This window comes from Vombatus ursinus, unplaced genomic scaffold (assembly GCF_900497805.2).
Source record: "Vombatus ursinus unplaced genomic scaffold, bare-nosed wombat genome assembly UNPS02014959.1, whole genome shotgun sequence".
In the NCBI taxonomy this organism is placed as follows: domain Eukaryota; kingdom Metazoa; phylum Chordata; class Mammalia; order Diprotodontia; family Vombatidae; genus Vombatus; species Vombatus ursinus.
The window spans coordinates 2,267,761-2,294,168 of record NW_020954737.1 but is presented as its reverse complement, the minus strand read 5'-3'; the positions used below and the strand labels follow the sequence as shown (position 1 = coordinate 2,294,168).

Genomic DNA, 26,408 nt, shown 5'->3' with positions numbered 1-26,408 from the left:
CTCAGGATTGAAGAGTATATGGGGGACATTAAGTTATAAGAAGACTGGAAAGTTAGGAAGGGGCCAATCCATCAAGAAGCATTTTTTAAGTTACTACCATGTGCCAAGCACTGTGCTAAACATTGGATATACAAAGAAAGGCCAAAAAAAACACAGTTTCTACCCTCAAGGAGTATATATTCTAATACATGAGACAACATGTACATAGCTAGGTACATAAAAAATAGAGAAAGAGTAGATGAAAGGAATCTGAAGAGAGATGAAATCTGAAGCACAAAGACATTAGAAACTGGAGGACTAGGAAAGGCCTCCTACAGAAGGAATTTTAGCAGATTAAATAATTTGCCCAAAGTCAAACAGTTGTTAGAGGCAGTGAACTTGAAGTCACTGGGACCAAGATTAAAATCCTGCCTTAGTCATTTACTACCTGTGTGACCTCGGGCAAGCTAAAGCTTTACTAAGCCTCAATTTCCCCATCTGTAAAATAAGGGGGTTGGACTAAATGGCTTCTTATTTCCCCTCTAAATCTAGATCTCTGATTTTATGGTACATGCGTCTATAAATCTAGTGTGTTTCCCACTACATTATCCTGTCTTCCAGGCCTATCCCTTCCATTCCAAAGCGTGTACGCTAGCATTTACTGCTGAAAATTAAGGAGAGACTGGAGCTTAACAATGCTATATTATGTAAGCAAGATTGTGAAAATGTTCATTTTATGTCCCCTGCCCCCAGAATATTAAAACAGAAACAACTCTTGAAGGCAAAAGCTACATGGAGCAAGCTCAGTCACAGATACATTTTCATTGAATTTACATCTGAAGCTGGTTCTCCTCCAAACCAATCGTGGTATCTGTAACACATCCTGGACATAAGCATAGACAGTAGTACAAAGGGTTGCTGGCCAGCATTTTGAGACTTTTCAAATTAGCAGCAGTAAGGAAGAGATCCAATGTCTTATGGTTTTATAAATAAGAAGCATTCACACATGCTTTATTTCGAACATTGAAAATACTTTACATGGCCAGGCTATCCACTGGTATTCTGCCTTTTCCTTGGGTCATGCCACACCTGAAATCCTCTGAATCCATAGTCAGGTTCTCATTGAACCATCTAACGCTATCAGTTTTCTTCCAGGACAGATATTTAACATATATCCTTTAATATACCCACCCACGAGCATACACACATTTATACACACATACACCACAGAGGAGGAGGAAATTCAATGCCTTGTTGGTTATCCCATGTTGGCACTGTGACGGTTTAGAGTAGAAGAACAGAAACTGGTTTTCAAAAGAATCAGGGCTATATCCCAGAATCTGAGAGCTGGAAGAGACCTCAGAGGCCAGCTGGGCCAATCGCTTTCTGAGCAGGAATCTCCTGCAAGTGGTCACTCATCCAACTTCCATTTGAAGACTTCAAGTGATAAGGACCCCACTACTGCCCAAGCAGCCCATTCCATTTCTGGCCGGCTCTAAATGTTAGGGAATTTCCCCTATACACCAAGCAGCATTAAAAAGCAGTTTCATTGCTCTGACTAAACCCCCAAAAGAGCATGACTTTTGGGGTTTTTTAGCTGCCAGTCCTGCAACTTAAATGATTCAACCTAAGTTTATGATTCTAAAAACATGAGTGTCTTATATCTACTTGATTCTCCTTATATCTCCAGAGGGAAAGAGCTATCTATGGACACCAATGTATTATAGTTTCCTCCAACAATTAGACGATGTACTTTAATGAAGTCATCTCTTTGAATCCTCTGGATCAGCAGCTATCTTTCACTTTAGGAATGGATTTTCTTTTCTGTGACGGCACTGCCCCCTCCGCTGATGATAAATCCCCTTGAGTTAGATACAACAAGGGCTGGGGACATCTCTTCGGGGATCTGGGTCTCTGGCTGGCTATCACCTACCACGGACTCATTGGAGCCCAAGACCCCGCTGCCCAGTCCTGATCCAGCTTCGCTGCTCTGAAGGGGGACTAAGGCTTGGCGCCGTGCCAGGCTGTCACCACTATTCTGGGCCTCTAGAGAGTTCTGCTGCTTGGTCACCTTGTGGGCCATAGCATTCTTCTGTGGTTCATCGAAGCTCAGAGAAAAGGTGACCGTCCCACTGCCAAAGATCACTTTCTGCTTACAGCGGTGCTGTTGCTGCTGTGGCCGCTGCTGCTGAGGGGTCAAGGTTTGTTGCTGCTGCTGCCCTTTCTCCCTCTCAGGCTGCGGGAAGGGGTCCTCAGAGTTGCTCTTACTGCTCATGGAAGAGGACGGGGTCGACCCAGTGGAGCCCCCGAGGCTGTTGGATCGCTTCCTGGAGACGTTGCTGCGGCGCAAGGTGGCCCGGGCGGCCACCTTGAAAGCATGGGCTGCGGTGCTGCAGCGCACCTCCTCGATGGTATTCCGAGAGGGCTTGAAGAGGATGATATAGACCTTGTTGAAGAAGATGCAGGCCAGCAACCCGAAACTGGCCGCCAGGATAGCAATCACCTCCACAGCGGAGACGAACTTGCCATAGGTGCTGGCGTAGGCAGGGATGAAGGAGATCCAGACGATGAAGAAGATGAGCATGCTGAAGGTGATGAACTTGGCTTCGTTGAAGTTCTCTGGCAGCTTCCTGGACTTGAATGCAAAAAAGAAGCAGATGGCAGCCAGAAGGCAGGTGTAGCCAATCAGGAAGCCGAGGGCCATAAGGGAACCTTCATGGCAGGTGACAAAGATGATTTCATCTTCTAGCTCGTAGTTCCGGTAGCTAGAAGGGGGGGCATTGTAGAGCCAAATGACACATATGACAATCTGCATGAAAGTGCAGAGGAAAACGAGGAGAAACTGTAGGTTGAGACCCCACCACTTGCGGTGGAGGCTGGTGGGAATCTTAGCCTCAAATACCAAAAGGATCCGATTGGTTTTCACCAAGATGCAGGAGATACATAATACAAAGCTGATCCCGAAGGCTGGCTGGCGCAGGCAACACGTCCAGTCCTGGGGTTCGCCAATGAAGAACAAGGAGCTGGAGAAACAGCAAATCAAGGAAAAGAGAAGGAGGTAGGAGAGTTCCCGGTTGGTTGCCTTGACGATGGGTGTATTTCGGAACTTGATGAAGACTCCGAGTACAAAAGAAGTTAGGAAGATACCCAGAACTGCAAAAAGGGTGAGGGCAATTCCGAATGGCTCTGTCCAAGAAAGAAATTCGATCTGCTTAGCAATGCAAGAAGTATGATTCTCATTGGACCAGGAGTCATCAGGACACTTGTCACACGCACTTGCATCTGTAAAATATCATTGGATAGAATTAATTTGCAGCACAGAAGACACAACTTTACTGGACAGAAGCTACCCTTGGAATATGAAGTATTTAGAAGCAGCACCTGTGTTTTATAAGAAAAACTTAGCCCTTACTTACCTTGGATAAAATGTTGGGGTCTGTAGAAATTCTAGTTAGTGAGCTCTTGCCAAGAGTGTGTGATGGACCTGTACTGTGATACATAGGAGCATTGGCTTATAAAGAATTGGATAAGAGATGCAGAGCCGGAAGGAACCTCTGACCCCCTTATTTTACAGATAAGGAAACTGAGGTACAATGGGTTTAATCAATCAATGATAGAATCACAGATTTAGAATTGGAAAGGACCTTAAAAGCCTTGAAGACCAACTCCCTCATTTTACAGATGAGGAAGAAAATTTAACAGAGGTTAAATGACTTGACCAGAGTCACACAACTAGTTAAGTGTCTGAAGCAGAATACAGACTCAGGTCTGCCTGACTCCAAGGCCATTTCTCTATCCGCTAAGTCACTTGGCATAGATTTAGAGATCAAAGGGATCTCAAAAGCCATCTAGTCCAGTCTTCTCATTTTACAGATGAGAAAACTAATTCTAACAAAGGTTAAGTGACTTTCTAATGATGGTCACACATCTGGTGTCAGGAATCCTCTGAATTAAGGTCCTTTATTAATGTTCTTTCAACTGTACCAAGCTACCTCCTGAAGGAGTTGTTTACTTTCCTCCTGCTTCTCTCCTGGACTGTATTTCCCACAAGTATTTGAGGGCAGAGAATTCTAGGGTTTTCTTCTGATGGAGAATGTAAAAGGCATAAATATGTATGAACTTAGAACTTTGAGGGGAGGATGGACAGAAGCATACATGTGAATTGCAGGTGAGCCTGGAAAATGTGGGAATTTTCATTTTCACTCCTTGACACTGACCATACCATAGAAGTGCATATTAGTATGAGGGGAAAAGACAAAACCAAAATGATGAAGGAAGAGCTGGGGGAACCATATTTCCCTGCCCTTGTACTCTATTGCCCCATCTTCACTCTTTCAGGAAGCATTACTATCCAAATTAGAGCATGTTTTTGTAATGGTTCTTTCAGCTTCTCTAACTCATTTTCTTTGTAATGCACTGAAAACATTATATATATATATATATATATATATATATATACACACACACATATTTTCTTTTTCAATCAGCAAAAATCTGCCTTCTCTCTCTCACATGCCAACACCTTCTTCCCCTATCCACCCCCTCTGCCTCAATCTAGAACAAAAAAAACCCCCAAAATCCCTGCTGTAAGCATGTATAGTAAAGCAAAACATATTTTCCACATTGGCTATGTCAAAAAAAATATGTCTCACTATGTACTTTCAATCCTGTACCTCTTCATCAGGAAGTATGTAGCATGTTTCATCATGAGTCCTCTGAAATTATGGTTGATTATTTTCTCTTCTCCTCTCCTCTCCTCTCCTCTCCTCTCCTCTCCTCTCCTCTCCTCTCCTCTCCTCTCCACTTCTCTCCCCTCCACTTTTCTCCCCTCACCTAAAGGTGTTCTGCCCAAAGGAAGGTAAATTTTGATGGCCAAAAGCTGCCTAGTTCACTTACTGGCCACATCTCTCTCTCAAAGACCAAACCTTAAACCCAATTCACTCGATCTCATAGATTGGACAATTGGTCTCTGCCTAAGCACCACTTAATGGTTATTTTTTGGGCCCTCCTGGCTCAGAGTGAATGTAAATAGTAATTGTTTCTCTTTTGGCCAGTAACCCTCTTGCCTCCTCTTCCCTTCCTAGTTTGATTTTTTTTTTTTTATTGAAGGGGCCATCCCTTGACTCTCTTCTTAAAGAGGCCTATTCACTGAATGGGCATTGCCTTACTCAAAGAGAGAATTTGAAAAGACCTTAGCTTAAAAGCGCCAAGGTCTCTCATTGCATCCTGGGCCATCTCCAGTCATCCTGATCCACATCTGGCCACTGGACTCAGAGGGCTCTGGAGGAGAAAGTGAGGCTGGTGACCTTGCACAGCCCTCCCTCACTCAAATCAAAGTCAACTGCAAGTCATGTCATCATCTCCCTGATGTCATGGTCCTCTTCGAGAATGAAGGACAAACACAACACAACCTGTGATCAGAGTTCTGAACTCTTTCAGTTGTTGGTCTTTATTGTATTGTTGTCATTGTATAAATTGTTCTCTTGGTTCTCTTCACTTCAATCTGCAGCTGTTCATACAGGTATTCCAAGGTTTCTCTGAAACCACCCCTTCATCATTTCTTATAGCACAGTAGTATTCCATTACATTTATATACCGTAACTTGTTCAGACATTTCTTAATTTATGGATACTCTCTTGGAATCCCATTCTTTGCCACCTCAAAAAGAGCTACAAATTCTTTGTACATTTTTAGGCAGAATTTGTTTTGATTAGGACTAATCCTTTCCTTAACCTTCTTATTCACTTTCCTTCTTATTTTCCTGTTGACTGAAATGTACTTCCTCACCTACCTATGTGTATGTCTGTGTGTGCGTGTGTGTATTTTTCCCTCCTTTGACCAGTTCAAATGTGAGTGAAGTTGCAGTGTCAGTTACTACTCCCATCTTCCTCCTTGTTTGTATTGATGTCTACATGTATAATCTGATTATATGAGGTATTTTCCTCCAATCTTCCTTCCCCTCTTCCCCTATGTATTCTTCTCTTTTCTTTCCATTCTTTTCTTAAGATCATCAGGATATAACAGAAACATTCCCAGGTCTTCTGTCTAATTAGACTCTCTCTACGAACCCTGATGAGGATAAGGTTCAGAGGGAACACATATATTATCTCCCAAAATTTAAATGTAAACAGTTTCTTTGTTTGGGCCCTTTTGATTATTTGTTTATGTTTACCTGTTACTGTTTCTCTTACTTCCTATGTTTGAACTTTTTATGCAGCTCTGGACTTTTCATCAAGAATACTTGAAAGTTCTCTATTTCATTAAAGATTCATTTCCCCCCTGTAGTTTTATACTCAGTTTTGTAGGATAAATTATTCTTGACCATAAACCTATATTTTCTGCCTTCTGTAATATTGCATTCCAAGTTCTCCATTCCTTTATGGTGGTGGCTTCTAAATCATGTGTGATTCTTACTAAGAGTCCTCATTCTTTCAGGTTGCTTGCAATAGTTTTTTCTTTGACCTAGAATCTCTGGACTTTGGCTATGATGTCTGTAGAAGCTTTCATTTCATTAGGAGGTGATCAATTATTCTTTCTATTTTCTAATTAGCCCTCTGCTTCTAAGAGATCTGGTCAGTGTTACTTTAAGATTTCTTGAAATAGGATATCTAGAGTCTATTTTTGGTCCTGTCATACCAGTAGTAGAATCATCCTTAAATTTTCTTCTCCTCAATCTGTTTTTCGGATTGGTTGTTTTCTTTTGTTATGAAATATCTTATATTTTCTTCCATTTTTTCAGTCTTTTGGTTTTGTTTTTAATATTTCTCATGGAGTCATTGGCTTCTATTTGAAATTTCAAGGATTTTGTTGCTTGGGCAAGATTCTGTATCTCTTGTGCCAGAGTGTTAATTCCCTTTCCAATTCTTTATTTCATAGCTCTCATTTCTTTTCCTTTTTTCTTTAGCTATTATTTCATTACTAAAAATATTTTTAACTCTCTTAAAGAAAATTCATGATTTATGTCTTCCAGGAGTTCAAGTTGAATTTATGCCTGAGTTCTTATTTGTTTTCTCTGAGGCTTTGCTTGTAGATGTTAGGAGTCACTCCCTTCTTCTGTGTTTATGTCTTGAGCTTCCCTGGCACCAAGATAACTCTTTATGGTGGGTTCCTTTTTTGTTTGCTCATTTTTCCAGCCTACTTCCTGACTTTAAATTTGATGTTAGCACTGGGTGCTGCCATATTTCTGAAGGGAAGATCTAGACTGGTCCTGTTTCTGCTTTCTGGGGGTACTGAGTGATGTGTTATTCAGGTACAGGCTGAGGACCTGTGAGCTTTCAATACTTCTAAAGTGATCTGATCCAAGGCAAAGTCTGATTGCTACTCCCTCATCTGTCAAGCTTCTAACTTGGATTTGGGTCTGAGCAAGATTGTTGCTGGGCTCCACCCCTATGAGCCACCTGTGAAGCTGTGCTGCTTCAGAGTAACATAACTGTAGGCTCCTTTTGGTCTGGGATTCCTGCTTTGGGTATACATTTGTAAGTATCAGAGTGGGCTAGATGCTGGAACTAAGATCGTACTCCTGTGTTTGGAGCCACATTGATGCTGCTTGCTTCTGAACTTCCACCTTTCTTTGTATACCAGTCAGAGTTTTCCTACCTGGGAATCTCACCCTGTGGGGAAGGTCCACTTCTTAGTTCACCCTGGATCTGTAACTCACAACTCAGTAGTATGAGCCAAAGCTGCCAGGTGGCACTTGTTCTCCCACCCCTGCAGTGCCCTGGTATGTATCTGGGACCTCTTCTTGTCCCTGTTCATAGCCTCTCCCTGGGTACTAGAGAGCTCCTGGCTAGACCCATCCCCAGAGTCTACAGTCTGTCTCCAAATGCCAACCTGGTCTGGAAAAATTATTCTAGTGGCATTTTCTGGATTTTTTTTATCAGGATTTGGTCTGGTACATTTTCTAAATCTGTGTGGAGTTTTTGTTTTTGTTTTTAGCTTGCTCACTATTTTCTACTGCTCTGCCATCTTGGCTCTGTTTCCCTTACTTCATCTTTTTTTTTGCAAAAAGGGAAGGACTGGAAGAAATGTGTGCTCAGGTCATGTAGCCACAAGCCATGAGTAGTCAGTCTAATACCTCTTCTTTCCCACACTTTCCTTCAGAGCCTCTCAAACACTGAGCTAACTCTGGCAATGCATGCCTCAATCTCATTAACAATGTGTACATCCCTGGAGAGTATACTGCCAAAGTAAGTGAACTTAGCCGCTGCATTCAGAATTTCTCCATTTGCTATGACTGATGGTTCTCCATATGGATGGTGTGGTTCTGACTGGTAAAGCACCTGTATTTTCTTGGTGTTAATTGTCAGGTCAAAATTCACACAAGCAGCAGAGAATCGATCCATACTTTGTTGCACCTTGGCTTCAGAGGTTTCATTGAGTGCATAATCATCTGCAAACAAAAAATCATGCACTAACTCTCCCTCTACTTTAGTCTCACTTGTAGCCTTTTCAAGTTGAATAATTTACCATCACTGTAGTAGCTGACCTTGATGCCATTTTCATCCTCATCAAAGGTGTCTGAAAACAGCATGCTAAAAAGCATGGGAGCTAACATATAGCCATGCATCACTCCATTGTGACTGGGAAAGCATGAGAGCATTGTCCATTATCCAGAACCCATGTAAGCATGCCATCATGAAACTTGACACACATATTAAGTGCTTAATAAATGCCTTTTTATTCATTCACTCATTCATACATACAGTAGTCACTTAACATGTATTTGGTGATTCAATGAGTCAGAGTACTATTCTGTTCCTCCAAAGAGGCAGCAGGTATAGTACGTGGAGAAAAAGAAGACCTGGGTGCAACAAAAACCTGCTTCTGATGACATGCTAGCTGTGTGACTATGGATAAGTCACAACTTTGAGTGACCCCAGACAATTCTCGAAGGTTGTAAATCGCTGAGGTGGACAGATGGAGAGTGTTTACACATCTCAAGAGTTCTTAGTTGATGAAATAAAAGCCAAAACAATTCCTCCCTGGTAATGGGTTTCATTTACTCTTGCTGGCCCCCAAGGCAAACCCCGGACAGCTTTCATTCAAACCTTTAATCACTAGGACAACATTCTTTCTCTTACCTGTTTCATCACTGTACTCGCCATCAGGACATTCCACACATTCAAAGCAACAGGTGGGCTCCCCCTCAATGATCCCTTTTCTGGTTCCTGCCAGACAGTCTCTGCTGCAGTTGGAAAATGGCACCTTAAAGATGAAAAGAAACAAAATAAATTGCATTAGGCCAGGAAGGGGTTTGGTGCTGATTTAACTAAAAACAATTTTTTTCTGATATATATCAGAGATTTTAAAATTTTTAATTTTTCAATGAATAATCTGTTTATTTCCTGCCCATATACTTTCCATCCCCCCATTACACACACACACACACACACACACACACACACACACACACACACACTTCTTTGGTGCTGATTTTAAGAGTACACAGGATGACAGAGAATTGGTCTGGGAGTGGGGGTTGCACAGTGGCAGCACAAGTCAAAGTATGGTCAAGAAACCCACCTCACTTTGTGTCATTCCATAAATAGCTTTTCTGGCATTGTGCTGTTCTAGTAATAATTTTTGTTCAGTCATTTTAGTTGAGTCTGATTTTTTATGACCCTTTTTGGGAAAATGTTCTTGGCAAAGATACTGGAGTGGCTTGCCATTTCTTTCTCCAGCTTATTTTACAGATGAGGAAACTAAGGCAAAAAGGGTTAAGTGATTTGTCCAGGACCACACATCTAACTAAGTATCTGAGGCTGGATTTGAACTCAGATCTTCCTGACTCCAAACCTGGTGCTCTATTTATTGTACCACTTAGCTGCCCTTGTAATAATTACAGCTAACATTTATGTAGCATTTTAAGGTTTGTAAAGAGCTTCACATATGTATTATCTTATTTGATCTTCATAATACTCCTGTGTGATTTATATTGCTATCACTCCCCTTTTACAGATGACGAAACAGACTGAGAGACGTCAAGTGATTTGCCCAGTTGTTGAAATACTAATTTCATCCCCCACTTTCTCCACCTCTCCCTCCCCCCTCCCCAATTCTAGTTGATCTTGTGTGGTGACCTTGTCATTGTTTCAAGGTTTCATTTGTAACTTTTGTAGAGTTAGTCTCTTCCTCTGAGTTAGTGCCTTGAGTGTTTCCAACTCTATAAAAGCTTATTTCCTGAAGTGGAACTTTGTATTAGGGGCAGCTTTCTGTACTTCTCGGATTTAGTGGCCATGTATGGTCCTGTTCTTCACTAGCTGGGGTTCTGCTATTGATTTCTCTAGGTATTGAGTGCTGTGTTCTTAGAGGATCTCAGGGGCATTTCAGACCTGGGAGCTATAATCTTTTACTGGGCCCAAAGTGGCCTGATCTTGGACTTGGTCTGAGCACTGCTGTCTTGGTCTGAGTTTTGTAGGCTCTCAACCTCAATCTGGGTTTGAGCAATACAACTACAAGCTTGCCTCTGGTTAGAGTTCCAGTAGATGGCACTGTCCCTGCTCCCTGTCAATTAACTAGGAGGCTCTACAGGTTCAGAGTAAGAGCTGTAGGCTCACCAATGGTCCATAGTCCTTGCCCTGGTTACACAATTTGGACTCATCCCAGGTCTGAGGGCTAAATCCAAGAGCTTGCTCTGGGATCAAGGTGACAGAGTGATAGGCTCCCTACTGGTTGATAATCCCTGCCTTGGTTATTCAGCTGAAAGTCCCAGCCTCAGTCCTGTTGACTTCAGGATGACAGGTCAAAATAACAAAGCTGACAACTTGTTCCTTAACCTTTCCCCTGCCTCATACACAGCCACAGGCCCATGCTTAGTCCCCTAATTGGAAGACTTTTCACAGACCTCTCAGACTTAACCTCCTTGCTAATGCCTACAGGCTTTTGTCTGTCTCTTGTTCTGAATGGGGCTTGAAAAATTACCCACTGTGGTTTCTTCTTGTATGTTCTGTTCAGTCCTCAATCTGGGGCAGCTAGGTGATGCAATGGATAGAGTGTCAGGCCTGGAGTCAGGAAGACCTGAGTTCAAATCCAGCCTCTGATACTTACTAGCTGTATGACCCTGTAGAAGTCACTCAACCCTGCTTGCCTCAGTTTCCTCATCTGTTAAAAAAAAGCTGAAGGAAATGGCAAACCACTCCAGTATCTTTGCCAAAAATACCCCCAAAGAGGTCATGAACAGACAGATATGACTGAAAATGACCTAACAACAACAGCTCGATATGATATCCTTCCTCAATCTTTGTTTTGGGAGAACACTGAACTTCCCTGCTTCATCTTGTTCAGCTATCTTTACCCGTCTCCTAAAGTTACCTTTTCCTCCTGTCCACAAGATGACTTGGGCCAAGGCCATTACCATGGCATAGTGTATGAACACTGGACTAGGAGTCAGAAGGCAGAGTTGAGGTCCCAGCGTTGCTACTGAGTAGTTGTGTGACCTGGTGTAGACCTAAAAGGGACCTTAAAGGTCATTTAATCTACCATTTATTTTACGAATGAGAAAGTTGAAGGTCAATGATAGTAGAGCCATGATTCAGAACATCTTTTGTTTACAAATCTAGTGCTATTTGCATCTCTGGATGTTAGGTTCCTTATTTATAAAATGAAATGGGAGGATATTGATAGATGCTCTTTAGGCTAATTGTGCAGCCAATTCTGCTCAGTGATTTCAAAGGTACTCGCAGCTAAAAAAAATACATGATTCTACAAGCACATTGGATCAAAGAAATGCTACATACACAATATGTTTGGATTCAAGAAAGGTTTTTGAAAAAAATCTCACAGGGTTGCCTTATGGACAAGATGGAGAAAGACGGGTTGAATGATAAAAAGGAGCTGGTTGAATATGTCTTCCAAATATTGATAATTAATAGGTTGACCTGGAGAGATAATTAATAGGTTGACCTGGAGGGAAACCTATCAAGGTACAGTTTAGAGCCCTGCCCTCAGTCTTGTTCTGTTTGAGCTTTTTATCCATTGAACAAGGGCACAGAGGGTATTCTTATCAAATTTGTTAATAATGCAAAATTGGAAGGGATGGCTAAAAGATGGAAGATGAAATCAAGATAACAAGCCCTGAAAAGTTAGAATGATGGGCTCAGTCTGAAAAGATGGGAATGAATCACAATAAATGCAAAGTTCTATATCTGAGCGAACAAAAATCAATTTCACAAGCATGGGAGGGAAAACACACGGCTTAACAGCCATTCTCATCAAAAAGGCTGGGCAATTTGGGCTGATACAAATGCAATGAGTCAATGGTTTGATTGAAATGGCTGCCGAGAAAACTCACATAATTTTATGCTACATTAGTGGAAAAATGATTTCCAGAATGAGGGAAGTCTTAGCATCTCTCTATTCCATCCTGATCCAGCCATTAGTAATAATCATTTTATCATCAACAACAGAAGCAACTGATATTTGTACAGTGTTTTAAAGTTTATAGATGCTATTCATACTTCATTTCATTTGAATCTCATAATGATCCTGTAAAATAGGCACTACAGATATTATCTCCATTTTACAGAAGAAGAAACTGAGTCTCAGACAGGTTAAATGACTTGCTAATGGTCCCATAGTTAGTAAATATAAGAGACACTAAGAGTACTTCATTCATTGTAGTCTAGTCATTCAGTTGTGTCTAACTTTTCATGACTCCATGGATTTTTTCCATGAGATTTTCTTGGCAAAGATACTGGATTGGTTTCCCATTTCCTTCTCCAGTGTGTCACAATTTTACATATTAAGAACAAAAGCAAATACGGGTTAAGTTACTTGCCCAGGGTCACACAGCTAGGAAGTGTCTGAGGCCACATTTGAATTCAGATCTTCCTAACTCCAGATCAGTACTTCATCCACTGCATCACCTAGCTGTCCCTCATTTGGGTTTAGGCACTACTAATTAGCAAAGACACTGACAAGCTGGAGTAGGTCAAGAAGAACACAACTAGACTTGAAAGAGGTTCCCAAACCATGCTATTTGAGAAACAGTTGAAAGAATTGGGAATATTTAGCATAGAAAAGAGAAGGCTAGGGAATAATAAATTTCATATAATGGAAGGCCTACAGTCTGGAGAGGGATTAGACTTATTCTATGTGGTTTTAGAAGGCAGAAGAGTAGAAGTAAGTGACAGAGTTAAATTTAAGGTTAGGGAGAACATTCTAACAATTAGAGCAGTCTGACAACAAAATGAGCTTCCTTTTAAGGTAGCTCTCTGTCACTAGAGATATGCAGAGAGAGAACCAATCAATCATCAAGCATTTCCTAGGCATCTACTATGTTCCAAGCACAGCACCTACACTGCATCAATTCATAGAGGTCTCCTCAGTTTTCTTGGAAATTAGCTATTTCCACATTTCTTACAACACAATAGTATTCTGTTACATGAATATATCATGATTTGTTCAGCCATTCCCCAACTGATGAGCATCCTGTTTGTTCCCAGGTCTTCACCACTACAAAAAACCTGCTATAAATATCTCTGTATATATAGGATCTTTTCTTTTTTTTTCTGATTTCTTTGGGAGCATAGGTCCACTCATGGCATCTCTGGGTCAGAAGGCAGGTACAGTTTAATGACTTTTGGCACATAGCTCCAAATTGCTTTGCATCATGCATCCAGGTTCTCAAAGGCTAGGTCAGTGTAATACGAACTCTGTCAGGACCTTATGAAGTTATAAAGGCTTCAGCTACATGCCAGGTGATGATCTGTGTTTGTCAAACAAAGCCCAGCCTAAACAACTGGAGAGGGGCTCATTATCAGGAATCTGGTCTCTAGTTGATGACTTTTGTCAGCCGTAGCAATTCATTAAACCTATGGTCTATATTAGTGGAAAGAGGTCTTACATCAACAAAATCATAGACCATTGAAGTATTAGGGAGGCAATGTGATTCAATGCAAAATATGCTGAATTTGGAGTCAGAGGACCTGGGCTCAATGCTTGCCTCTAATTATTGTGGGATCTTTGGCAAGTCACATAACCTATCTGTGCCTCAGTTTCTTCCTCTGTAAAATCAGGAGACTGGACTAGATTATCTATGAAAATGTCTTCCAGTGTTGACTCTATGATCTTTTGAAGAGAACTTTCAGACATATGGCCTGTGTACATTTTGGACTTACATTTTGTTGTAGTTCAGTTATTTTTTCAGTCATGTCCAATTCTGTGACACCATTTGGGGTTTTGCCAAGAAAACTCCAAGATACTGGAGTGGTTTGCCATTTCCTTCTTTGAATCATTTTATAGATGAGGAATTGAGACCAATAAGGTGAAGTGATTTGCCCAGGGTCACATAGCTAGTATGAGTCAGAGGCTGGATTTGAACTCAGGAGTCTTCCTGACTCCAGGCTCTGTACTCCATCCATTGTGTCTCCTAGCTGCAGTTTAAGTATACTTTTTCTTCTGACTATGTTTAGAAGACTGATTCCTATTTCCCAAGTCTACCTGACATAGGTCAACTGCTTTCTGAACAAGAATCTTATTTCTTTGGAAATATTACCACAAACTATGTCCCAGAAATCACTAAACTATGCATACCTATTAACTGCTAATATCACTACTAGGTTGATACCATATAGAGATTACGTATAAAAATACTGATACTAGCTCTTTTTGTAGTATCAAAAACCAGAAAACTAAATGAGTGCCCATCAATTGGGGAATGGCTAAACCAATAATAGCATATTCGTGTAATGGAATGCTATAATGCTATAAGAAATGATAAAGAAGACGGTTTCAGAAAACCTGGGAAGACTTATATGAGCTGATTCAGAGTATAGTAAGCAGAATCAGGAAAACAATTTATACTATAACAATAACACTGTAAGAGCAAATAACACTGACATTTAGAACTCTGATCAGCACAATGACCAACTGTGATTCTGGAGGACCAATAATGGAACATACGTCCCACTTCCTGACAGAAAGGTGATGGACTTAAGATGCGGAATAAGACATACATTTTTGGACCTGGCCAATGTGGGAATTTATTTTGTTGGATTATGTATATTTGTTTTGCTTGACTATGCATATTTGTTACAAGGATTTTTTCTTTATCATTTTTTTCCAGTTGGGTGCTGGGAGGGAGAGAAAATAAATGCTTATTAATGAAAAAATGGTAAAAATATGTCAGGCTTATACAAAGCACAACTTTTCTTCCCACTTAGGCAAACTGCATTCTGTTTCTTAGTCTCTTGTCCTTTAATATCTCCTAGAAAGTATTTCCACATTCTCACCACTGTTGATGGTTCCCAGAGCACTACAAATCTCTTTAAATAAGAACTGTACTCCAGACATGAGGATTTAATTTAAAAAAAAAATACTGAGTACACACACTATTGGAAAAAAATTTTGTTTATTACAAACTTTGTATGTTACTCTTTTTTAAAAAATTGTTTAGTGTTTTATTTTTCTCCAATTAAATGTAAAACAATTTTAATATTCATTTTTAAAACTTTGAGTTCCAAAGTCTCTCTCTTTCTTCCTCCCAACCCCTTCACTGAGAAGGCAAGCAATTCAATATAGGTTACACATGTGTAGTCATGCATCTGTGTATTACTGTTAAAGGAGACTGCTCAGAAAAAAAGACAGGTGGGAATCCTTCTCTCTACAGCTATAGAGTTTTATATCTAACACTCATGAGACTCAATAGGTGATAATCCACACTACATCAACATTATAGCATCAAAGAATTTTAGCACTGGGAAGGACCTTAGGGATGATTCTCCATTCTACCATCACATGATTTGTGACCTGAAGTAGTAAAATGCTTACAGACAAGAATTTGAGGAAATTGAGAGTTATAAATTTTACCCAAGGTTGTTATCACAGAATGAACTCATTCAGCCCTCAAGCACAACATACTCACTTTGTGCCCCAGATAGGTAATGATCCTTGTTCATGAGGCATTTTAATGGTAGAACAGCTCTCATGAATTTAAGCTTCAAACTTATTGTATGGTGGCTCCAGGATGATATAACTGCATGGGTATTTTGACCACACATCTGTCACTCCAGTCCACTTTCAATTACCTTAGACATTAACTCCATACCTATCTCTCCCATCTCCACCTAAATGACTTGTAACATACTGTGTTCTTTACAAAGACTTCATGAACAATGGGGTGTGAAGACTATGGTACATCCAGATATCAACCATTGTGAACTCCTTCTGTGTACATTTCCTTAGGACCCATAGAAGTGAGACATGTAAAGTTTGGTTGCAGGTACCTTAACACTGTCAGTATTTGTAAAAACCTGGCTTTGATGGATCTGAGATCTTATCAAGTAGGAATTCCATGAACGGATTGCAACTCTTTCACATCTTTTCATTCTGTGCATTTTTGCCCATGTCTTTCCACAAATCCTCCGAAGAGAATCTTTCATGGAGAAATGACCAATGGAAAACTAGGAAAGGGAAAGCAAACAAATTGGACAAACTTTCAAAAAAATTCTTTCTTGCCTACTTCTAGAAATAATTCCATTGTTTTTTTCCCCACTTGTGGTGAAAATAAACAGAACAAAAAAACTCTTTTACCTCATGCAGATTTTTCTAGTCTTTTTGGTCTGCTATCACCATGGCCACAGATTACACAAATACTGGATTCATGGTGGTGTACGGGCCCAGGAAGATTCTGCCATCTTGGAGATGGTTCAGCTTCCTTGGTCTTGAGACCATTGTTGAAGCTGGTGTTGATTAACCATTTCGTTCAGGATGCATTATTAAATCTCTATCACTGGACTTGCCCTTGAAAACATAACTTAACTGCTAGTTCTCTTACCACATCTTTGTTCAGTAATCAATAGATTTCCTTTGTTGCTGAAGGAACTAAACTATATCCAAATAGACAATTTCCCTAGACAAGAAGCTTTCAAAAGACATAAGAATGTTACAGCTATATGAAAAAGTTCTCCTTTAAGAGGTGAATACTAGAGTTGGTAGAGCTGGTTTCATTGTTAGGGAGCATTTATTAAGCACCTATTATGTGTCAGACATTGTGCTAAGCACTGGAGATGCAAAGAAAGGCAAAAAACAGTTGCTTCTCTCAAAGAGCTCCTATTCTAATGGGGGGTGGGGTGGGAGGGACAACATACAAACAATGTACAAATACAATATGTAGAGTCTAAATGAATGGTAACTGTGTCTCAAAAAGCAACCAAAATCATCCTTTCATGGTAGTTTTAATTATTCAGCTTCTAGTGTTTATGATGAATATAAACAAAAAGATGTGCACATACATTTATTTTAGAGGTTGATTAAGTACAGCAATTCCAGGAAGAACCTGATAAGATCCTCATAATGAAATCAACAAATGTCATAATACTAGGGAACTTCATAGTAAAAGTAAACATAGGAAAATGGCCAAAAAAAACTGGAAAATGTGAAATCAGGATTAAGCAATGAGAAGCCAAAGACTTCTGTACACCGTTTGTCCTTTCTTTAAGAAGAAAATTGGAAGAAACTATGCAGCAAGTACCAAACAATGTCAAAAAAAAATTACATTGATTGTATTTTAATAGACGTTAAGGGACTGGTTCCTGGTGTAGCAAGTCATTTCAGATTTGACTGTCTGTATGTAGTTAGATCATTGGCTGGTAAGAGCAAAGCTTAAAATCAATATCAAATTTGAGGGAAGGGTAAAGATGAAAAGACATTATGTACCATTTTGTCCCCAGTCTACTCAAAGAAGCTGTTGATTTGAGAAAATGGGAAATGGACTGAAATAGAGAATTGATTCTGATGATGACTTTTTTTTTCTTTTCTTTTTTTTTTTTTGGCAATTGGGGTTAAGTGACTTGCCTAGGGTCACACAGCTAATAAGTGTCAAGTGTTTGGTGAGAGGCCGGATTTGAACTCAGGTCCTCCTGACTTCAGGGCCGGTGCTCTATCCACTGCACCACGTAGCTGCTCCTGATGACCATTTTTTAAAATGGTTTAATTAAAGTAATAGTCACTTCTAGGAGTTGGGCCAAAAGAGTCCACAAATCACCTTGACCAGCAAACAGTTGGTCTCTTTGCCAAGTTGACAGGCCTGGCAGCCAAGAGAAATACTGTTTCGGTTTATGAGCCCACTTGCGAAACATGATTGAAAAGGATGACAATATTATGAAATGTTATCACCTCACAAAACAGCAAAATGCAGTTGGGAAGAAAACAAGCCTGAAGAAAGTTTGTTAGAACTTAGCTTGGCCAGAGGAAACTGGAAGGATGAAACAAATGAATAAGAAATGGAACAGACCTGTGATGTTTCTCTGGTGGTCTACTCAGCTACTTTAGAGGCCCACATACCTTGTGAGAAGGTTGTAATGGCCCTTCAAGAAGATGGCATGGGTTAGTACAACTAGACCCCATCAAATACTTACTGAAAAATAGTGGGAAAGTGAGAAAAGCCCTGATTTGGAGGCAAAGAACCTGGATTCAAATTCTGGCACTGCTACTTAATACTGTGTATCCCTAAGGCAAATTTCTTCTCCTTAGGCCTTAATGACTTCATCTGTAAAGTGAGGGGGTTGAACTAGATGGCCTCTAAGTGTGAGAAGGGGCATAAAATAAATAAACATAATTATAGTTAGCATTTATAATTGCACTTTAAGGTTTACAAAGTGCTTTACAAATGTTAATTTTATCCTCAAAACTATCCTGGGAAATAGATGCTATTATAATTACCATTTTACAGATGAAGAAACTGAGGCAGAAAGAGGTTAAGTGACTTGTTCAAAGTCATACATAATAAGCATTTGAGGCAGGATTTGAACTCAAATCTTCTTCACTCCAAGTCCAGGGCTCTATCCATTGTACCACTTAGATGATCAGAGGAGTATCTAATAGTTAGTACATAACATTTCTGTGTATTTGTTGTTGTTGATGAGTTGTTCCAGTCATATCTGATTCGTGACCCCATTTGGGGTTTTCTTGGCAAAGATAGTGGAGTGGTTTGCCATTTCTTTCTCCAGCTCATTTTACAGATGAGGACCTGAGAAATGGGTTTGAGTGACTTGCCCAGGGTCACACAGCTAGTAAGTGTTTGAGTCCAGATTTGAACTCAAGAATATGAGTCTTCCTGACTCCAGGCTTGGTGCTGTATCTACTGCGTTACCTAGCTGCCCAATTGACTTGTACAGCAAGGTATTAAAAAAATAAAAACAAACCTGAACAAAAAAGAAAGTAAGAATGTGCATCCCACAATAGACTAGGCCCTATGAAGGCCCCAGGGATAATGGCAACATTGGACTACGTATCTTCTAAAGTCTCTTCCTGTTCTAATCAAGGACAATATGCTTTACAACATTCAATCAGGGGGTCTAAGTCAAGTTAAATGAAAATTTCTAGATTTGGCTTTTATGTTAATGTTGGAAGGTCAGCATGGAGAGTAGTGCTCGGTTGTTATCTGACATCATTCAGAGAATCTTAAGGTCAGAAGAGGCCTCAGAGGGCAGCTAGTTCAACTCATCCCTGAAGAGGAGTCACATTGACAGCATTCTTAACCACTGGTCACCCACTCTCTGCTTGTAATGGGTAAGCTACCCCCTCCCAAGGCAGCCCACTCCACTTTTACAAGGCTTTAATTATCAGAAAGTTTCTGCTTTTATCTAGCGGAAATCTCCGTCCCATGGGTTGTTTTTGATTCTGAAACAAATATAAACCCTCTTCCCCCAGCCAGACCTGCAAATATTTGAATACAGCAAAACTGAGTCCCCTAAGTAAGCTTTCTCCAATCTAAACCCCTTATTTGTTGTGATCTCCAGGCCTGATCACCCTTCCAGGTGTTATCAATCATCCTTGAAGGTGGTGACATAATTCCCCCTGATTCTGTCCTTTTCTAAATGGAAAACTTTTCATCTGTGTTTCTGAAGAAAAGCACGCCTGCTTTCTCCCTTCTATTGCCCAGGTGGTGGTGTGCAAGAAGACACATTTGGTAGCGGGACAGGAGGGGGAACAGATACCCTTCCCTACACAAAGCAGGCCTAGCTTCCTACTACCTTTGCTGTGAAAAATCAAACCTGAAAAAGGCTTCTTATCTCCCCCGCCTTGTAAACTCCATCATAACAGATGTTTTATTCTTTGCACTTATGTTCTCATTGTCTAGCACAGTGCCTGGAACATAGTAGGTGCTTAATACACATTTATTGATTGACTGTTTGATTTATAGAGAGATAGAATAGAATTGAGAATGAGGCAGCATGGTATGGAGGGCAGACCACTGGGCCTGCAGTCAGGTAGACCTAGGCTCCAAAATCTGATACTTATACTGGTTGGATGTTGCTTTCCTCACCTTTAAAATAGAGGCAACAGTACTTATACTACCTACCTCTTAGACTTGCTACCAGGAAAGTATTTTATAAACTGTAAAAGTATTATTTGTCTCACCTCAAAAAAACCTTTTCCCAGTCCTTAATCTTAGTGTTCTGAGACTATTCTCCATTGATTACATCTATATCTTGTTTAGGAGCAGCTAGGTGGTGCAGTGGATAGAGCACTGGGCTGGAATCAAGAAGACTCATCTTCATGAGTTCGAATCCAGCCTCAGAAACCTACTAGCTGTGTGACCCTGGCCAAGTTACTTAACCCTGTTTGCCTCAGGTTCTCGTCTGTAAAAATGAGCTGGAGAAGCAAAAGGCAAACCATTCCAGTATCTCAATCAAGAAAACCTTAAATGGGGTCATGAAGAGCCGCTTGTAAATAGTTTTTCACATGTTGTCTCCCCAATTAAACAGTGAGCTTTTTGAGGGCAGAATCTATTTTTAAAAATTGGTGGCTTTCTTTATCTCCAGCACTTAGCATAGTGCCTGGTACATAGCAGGTGCTTAATAAATGCTTATGGACTGACTTTTTGTTTTTAGAAGATCTGGGAGTTCAAATGGACTAAGTTCACTTTCTTATTCCTAGAATCTACACCTCTCTTAATGCAACCCATTAACCCATACTGACTTTTTTTGGCTACCATAGCCCACATCTATGTCAGATCACACTGATCTTTCAATCCACTGAAACCCTCAGCTCTTTTTCAGACAAACTGCTATCTGACCTAGTTAGAGTTCAGTTAATGACAGTGCCATGTCTCAGGGCTAGAAGCATCATTGGATGAATCAACAAGCATTTATTAAGTGCCTACTATGTGTCAAATATTTTGCTAGGATGGTGCTGGGAATAAACATATAGCAAATGAAACAATCTCTACTCTCAAAGAGGTCTTATTCTTTTGTTTTTGCCAATCTAGCAATCATGTTTTAAGTGCCTACTCCATGCAAGGTACAGTGCTGGGTAATAAGAATTGGAAGACAAAATAAACATCAGTCTCTTTCCTCAAGGGTCTCATATTCTTTTGAGGGGATACGCCATGTAAATACATATTCATGATGATTTGAGAAGGAGAGAGTATTAACAAGGACAGGAATAAGAAAAGACTTCCTGTGGAAGATGACTCATGAGTGGAGCCTTGAAGGAAGCTAGAGATTTTAGTGGCACTTACATCACCACCCTTTTTAATTATGGCTACATGTTCTCTGTCATTAAATAGTAGTTTTTAAGTTCTTGCAAGTTTTATATGTTCTACAATAAATGGTGGCTAGGTTTTTACATGGACAGTTTTAGATGAAAGCCTATTTAAAGCATGAAAATCCAGATGTATTGAAGAACAGGGATGATTATTTACTTGGTATAGTAGAGAATTTACATTTTAATGGGGGGAATTTTAACCATTGGAATACAACTAGTCAGAGGAAGAAGCTCAACATTCCCTGGAGCTCAAAAATTCATTCAAGATAGCTTTTAGTGTTAATACCAAACAATCATATTCTCAGCAAGAATGAGATAGGTCTGGGCTGGAACTCTTTATGCTGGGGGGGAACGGGGGGGGGGAAGGCCTTCTGTCACTTACAATAGTGCTGATCTAGTTGAATGTGTTCCTTTTACAAAAGAGGAGAATGAGACCTGGATAGGTTACATGACTTGCCTAAGCTCACACAAATAGTAAGAGACCATGCTGGAATTTGAATGCAGGTCCTCTAGAATTTAGATTAACTACACTAAGTTGCCCTTTCATTTTATAGATACAGACAGAGAAACTCAGGGAAGGGATGCAACCTACCCGGGGTCACATAATATTGGCAGAGCCAGTATTAAAACAGGTCCCTAGACTCTCAGGTTGGGGATCTTTTAAGGAAATATATCAACATGATAAAAGTGTCACTGGTATTTCTAGAAATGACTAGCCCAGGGGAACCTGCGGCCTCGAGGCCACATGTGGACTTCTAGGTCCTCAAGTGCCACCCTTTGACTGAATCCAAACTAGTCAAAGGGCCGCACTTGAGGACCTAGAAGGCCTCTTGTGGCCTCGAGGTCACAGGTTCCCCACCCCTGCGAGTCAAGACACTGAGCTATTATATAAAATGAAGCTGCCTTGTGGGAGCAGTTGTGTGTAGAGCTTAATTTCCCTGGACCAGATGAAAGGGACTCGCTGGGTGCCGGTGAAGAAGACGTGCACTTGTCTCCTTGCATCCTTTACATCTGAAGGAATATTTCTAGCTGTGGTTTTTATGTGATGCATTTGGTCTTGTAGTTAACCTAAGATGAAGACAGCTTTGTTCTTCTTCCTTGAAATACCAAACTCAAAGGATATCAGGTCCGGAGGCTGAAGCGGCCCCAAGATTCTTGCTGATTACCTACTCCCCAAACATTAATGAATCAAAAGTGTGAACAGCCATTCTATTTTGTTGAAACCAAGAATCCCATTTGTTTGTTGACACAGCATGGAGAGATGTATCACCCATGTTGGAGGTGATTTTCAGTATTCATATTTTTCTGTGTGTCATGAAAAAGGCCAACTCAATTAAATTCAAGAGTATTTGTTAAACATTTATTACGTACATCATGAGAACATGTTGACTAGGAGTTTAGCCTCATGAAATCACATACCAAATATTAATCTTGTGGGAGTATTATCAGTCATAAATAGGTTAAGATAGCAAGGAATTGGAAAATTCAGAGGGTGCAAAAATTTAACTCATGAGTTCCTTTGGCAGAGCAGAAAGAAATGAAGGGAACCAACTATCAGCTGAAAATCAGGAAAGGTGAGGTAGCTGTGAGAGAGTGAGGCACTGGCTCATTCACTCCCTCCGTCCCATAAAGAAATTTCCAGCCAATCCTTCCTATCACTTCCCCAGGGCTTTTCCTTCCAAGAAGACTAGCCTTTCTCTCTACTGCCCACCCATCGCAAGCAGAGACATTTCCACCCCCAGCAAGGGCAAGTAATGATTCCTTCTGCTTTAGTGTTTTGTGAAGAAATTCACTGGCACCTTTCTGTTAGAGAAAAAAAGGGCATGGGATAACAAATCCTATGAGCTGGGCCAGATTACTTCCAAAGACCCTTCCAACTCGGAGATTCTATCTCTTGAGCCACTATCCTGACTAATATTTCTTCCTATTCAATTGAATTTTGTCTTAAATACTTAATTTCTTTTCACATCATGAAATACAAAAGTTAATTTCAGGATATCTTTGTGTTGCCAAGCCCCAGATGTCAAAATTGCTAGTTATGGCTCTGAGTAGTGTTTCTTCATGCCAGATGAGAAGGACTTGCTTCCTATATTTAGCAAAGCTGTGAATCCTGGTTGCTGACAATCACTCGAGTGAAACTGCCCTTCATCTGAGAAAAAGCTTGTGTCTAAAATTTCAGATGCATTTGAAAAATATATCTGAAAATAACAAAGTTTTCTGCTAATTATGGCTGTTTGTCACTTAGACAAGCTGTGTCATTTTCCTAGGCCTGGGTTTCTTCATCTGGAAAATGATGGATTGGACTTGATCTAAACTGAGGAACCAGGCATAATCTGCTCTACTCAGAGAGCAAGTTAATGGAAAAGTTAGCATCTAATCTAAGCTCTGTACCTCCACAATCACCTAGTAGCAAGTTGTACACACAGATCAGCTCAGTTTGTCAGTGTGTCTGACTCTTTATTACCCTATTTGGGGTTTTCTTGACATGGAGTACTTTGCCCTTTCATTCTCCAGCTCATCTAACAGATGAGGAAACTGAGGCAAGCAGGGTTAAGGGATTTGTCTAGGGTCACACAGCTAGGAAGTGTCTGAGGCCAGATTTGAGCTCAGAAAAGAAGAGTCTTCCTGGCTCTAGGCCCAGCATTCTATTCACTGCGCCACCTAGCTGCCTTAGCCTCTAGAACATTTGAAGTGATAGTCTCTTAGGTATTTTTCTGAATAAACACTAGCAGAGAAGAGATTTCTACTGTTTTTTCAATCTCCAAGACTCGAAGAGAGGACTATGTCTGCTATGAATGTTGGAAAACGTGATATTTTTGTCAGTATGGGACTGAATACCTATGTGATATAAAAGAATAATTTTTTTTTTATGTAGAGAGATGTGGTCTTTGCTATTCCTGATACTAATAGGAGAAAAAATAGGCGAATGGATCTGTTGTAGAAAAAAGTACTGTATTGAGGGTGAGAGGACCTCAGTTTGGTTCTTGGCTATGCCATTTACTATGAACTTGTTTAAATCACCTCATTTCTTTGTGCCTCAGTCCCACCATCTATAAATGAGAATAATGATGCTTGTACTAAGGTCAGCTAGGTGATTAGAGCAGTGGTTAGAGCACTGGGCTTGGAAATATGAAGACCTGAGGTCAAATCTAGCCTCAGACATTTACTAGCTGTGTGACCCTGGGCAAGTTAACCCCTATTTGCCTTTGTTCCTCAGCTATAAAATGGGGACTCATTGGAGAAGGAAATGGCAAACCATTCTAGTAAGAAAGAAAACCCCACAGACAAGTCCATGGGGTCACAAAGAGTTAGACATGATGGAAAAACTGAATAACGATGCTTGTACTGCCCACCTCACAGGGTTGTTGTGAGGAATATACTTTGTAAGCTATAATGTGCTGCAGAAAAGTGATCCATTATTTTGAATCATTCTTAAGTCACACTGTGCTTTTTATTATCAAGATACTTGATTGCCCTAATCTGTTTTTACCTAGAAAGCTAATGACTGATATCAAGGGTCATGACATAAGAATGAATTAGAAACTTGTTCTTTGTTTTTTGTTTTGAGACTGGGTCTCCCTGGGTCACGCAGGTTGGAAGTACACCAGTCACTCATGGGCCTGATCCTATTACTGACCAGTACAGAAGCTTGAACCTGCTCTGTTTATAGTCTGAGCTGGTTCACCCCTCTGTAGGCAGCCTGGTAGCCCCCTGCTCCCAGAGGCTCATCACCTTGGGGCTGGATCTACTATAGAAGCTTGATTGATTTTAGCTATTGTATCCCAGAACTCCTGAACTCAAGCAATCCAGCCTGCAAACACCCCCCTCCCCACAGCCCCCTCCCCAGCAGGGATTATCAGAGTGTGACATGTGGCTAGCAAATGAATTCTAAATTAGCTAGTTTGTTCTCCACTATACATCAGGAAGGGCAGCTAGGTGGCACAGTGGATAGAATGCTGGGCCTGAAGTCAAGGACACTCATCTTCTTGAGTTCAAATCTGGCCTCAGACACTTACTAGCTAGGTGACCTTGGGCAAGTCATTTAACCCCGATTGCCTCAATTTCTTCATCAGTTAAATGAGCTGGAGAAAGAAGTGGCAAACCATTTCAGTATCTTTAAGAAGAAAACCCCAAATGCAGTCATGAAGAATCAAACGTGACTGGACAATGACAATACACCAGAAAAAGGAAATGCCTTTCTATATAATACAAATAGAGAAACTTTACCAGGTGAGCAGTACAAAAAGATGTCAAATTCTTATTCTGGAAAAAAGTAAGAGTGAAAATAAAAAATTTCTTTCCGTTTTGGTAAGGGTTACTAACAGAACAGTATGGTGACAAATTATAGAGAATATTGTTGAATATTTAAACCTAGAGCTTCTATAGAGGTAAAAAGATGTCATAGAAAGAGTACTAGCCTTTAGGATCAGAAGACCTGGGTTCAAGTCCTTGTTCTGATACTTACTAAATTTTGTCACCCTGCAGAAACCAATTTGCCAGTATGAGCCTCAGTTTCCTGATTTGTAAAAAGTGAGGCAAGTGTTTTGTAAACTTTAAACAGAAACTGACCCTGTGATTTCTTTGGTATAGGATAAGGAAACTCCCTGTATCAGTGTGGAGTAGTACCTTCTCTACAACTCAAAGAGTCAGCTAGTTCATATAGAGATCAACGTGATGAGCTTGGAGTAAAAAGACCTGAGTTCAAATTGAGCCTCAGAGATATGGAACCCTGAATAAGTCACTAAACTTCTGTATGTCTCAGTTTCCTTAACTGTAAAATGGGGATAACAATAGTACCTAACTCCCAGGGTTGTTAGGATCAGATGAAATAGTATTTGTAAATGCTTAGCACAGTGCAATGTTTCTTTCCTTCCCTCTTTCCTCCTTCCTTCCTTCCTTCCTTCCTTCCTTCCTTCCTTCCTTCCTTCCTTCCTTCCTTC

General features: G+C 40.4%; 1 protein-coding gene across 1 annotated transcript in view; it reads right to left on the bottom strand.

Annotated features, from left to right (window-relative positions):
* Positions 1–276: 276 nt before the first annotated feature.
* The window catches only part of CASR (calcium sensing receptor), a 155,648-nt gene continuing 129,516 nt past the window's right edge, over positions 277–26,408 (bottom strand). The window contains exons 6-7 of the mRNA XM_027845133.1: positions 9,060–9,183; positions 277–3,261 (exon numbers count right to left, since the gene is read on the bottom strand). Coding sequence (XP_027700934.1) covers positions 1,784–3,261; positions 9,060–9,183 — 1,602 coding nt within the window. The 3' untranslated portion in view covers positions 277–1,783. The remainder of the gene's footprint in view (positions 3,262–9,059; positions 9,184–26,408) is intronic.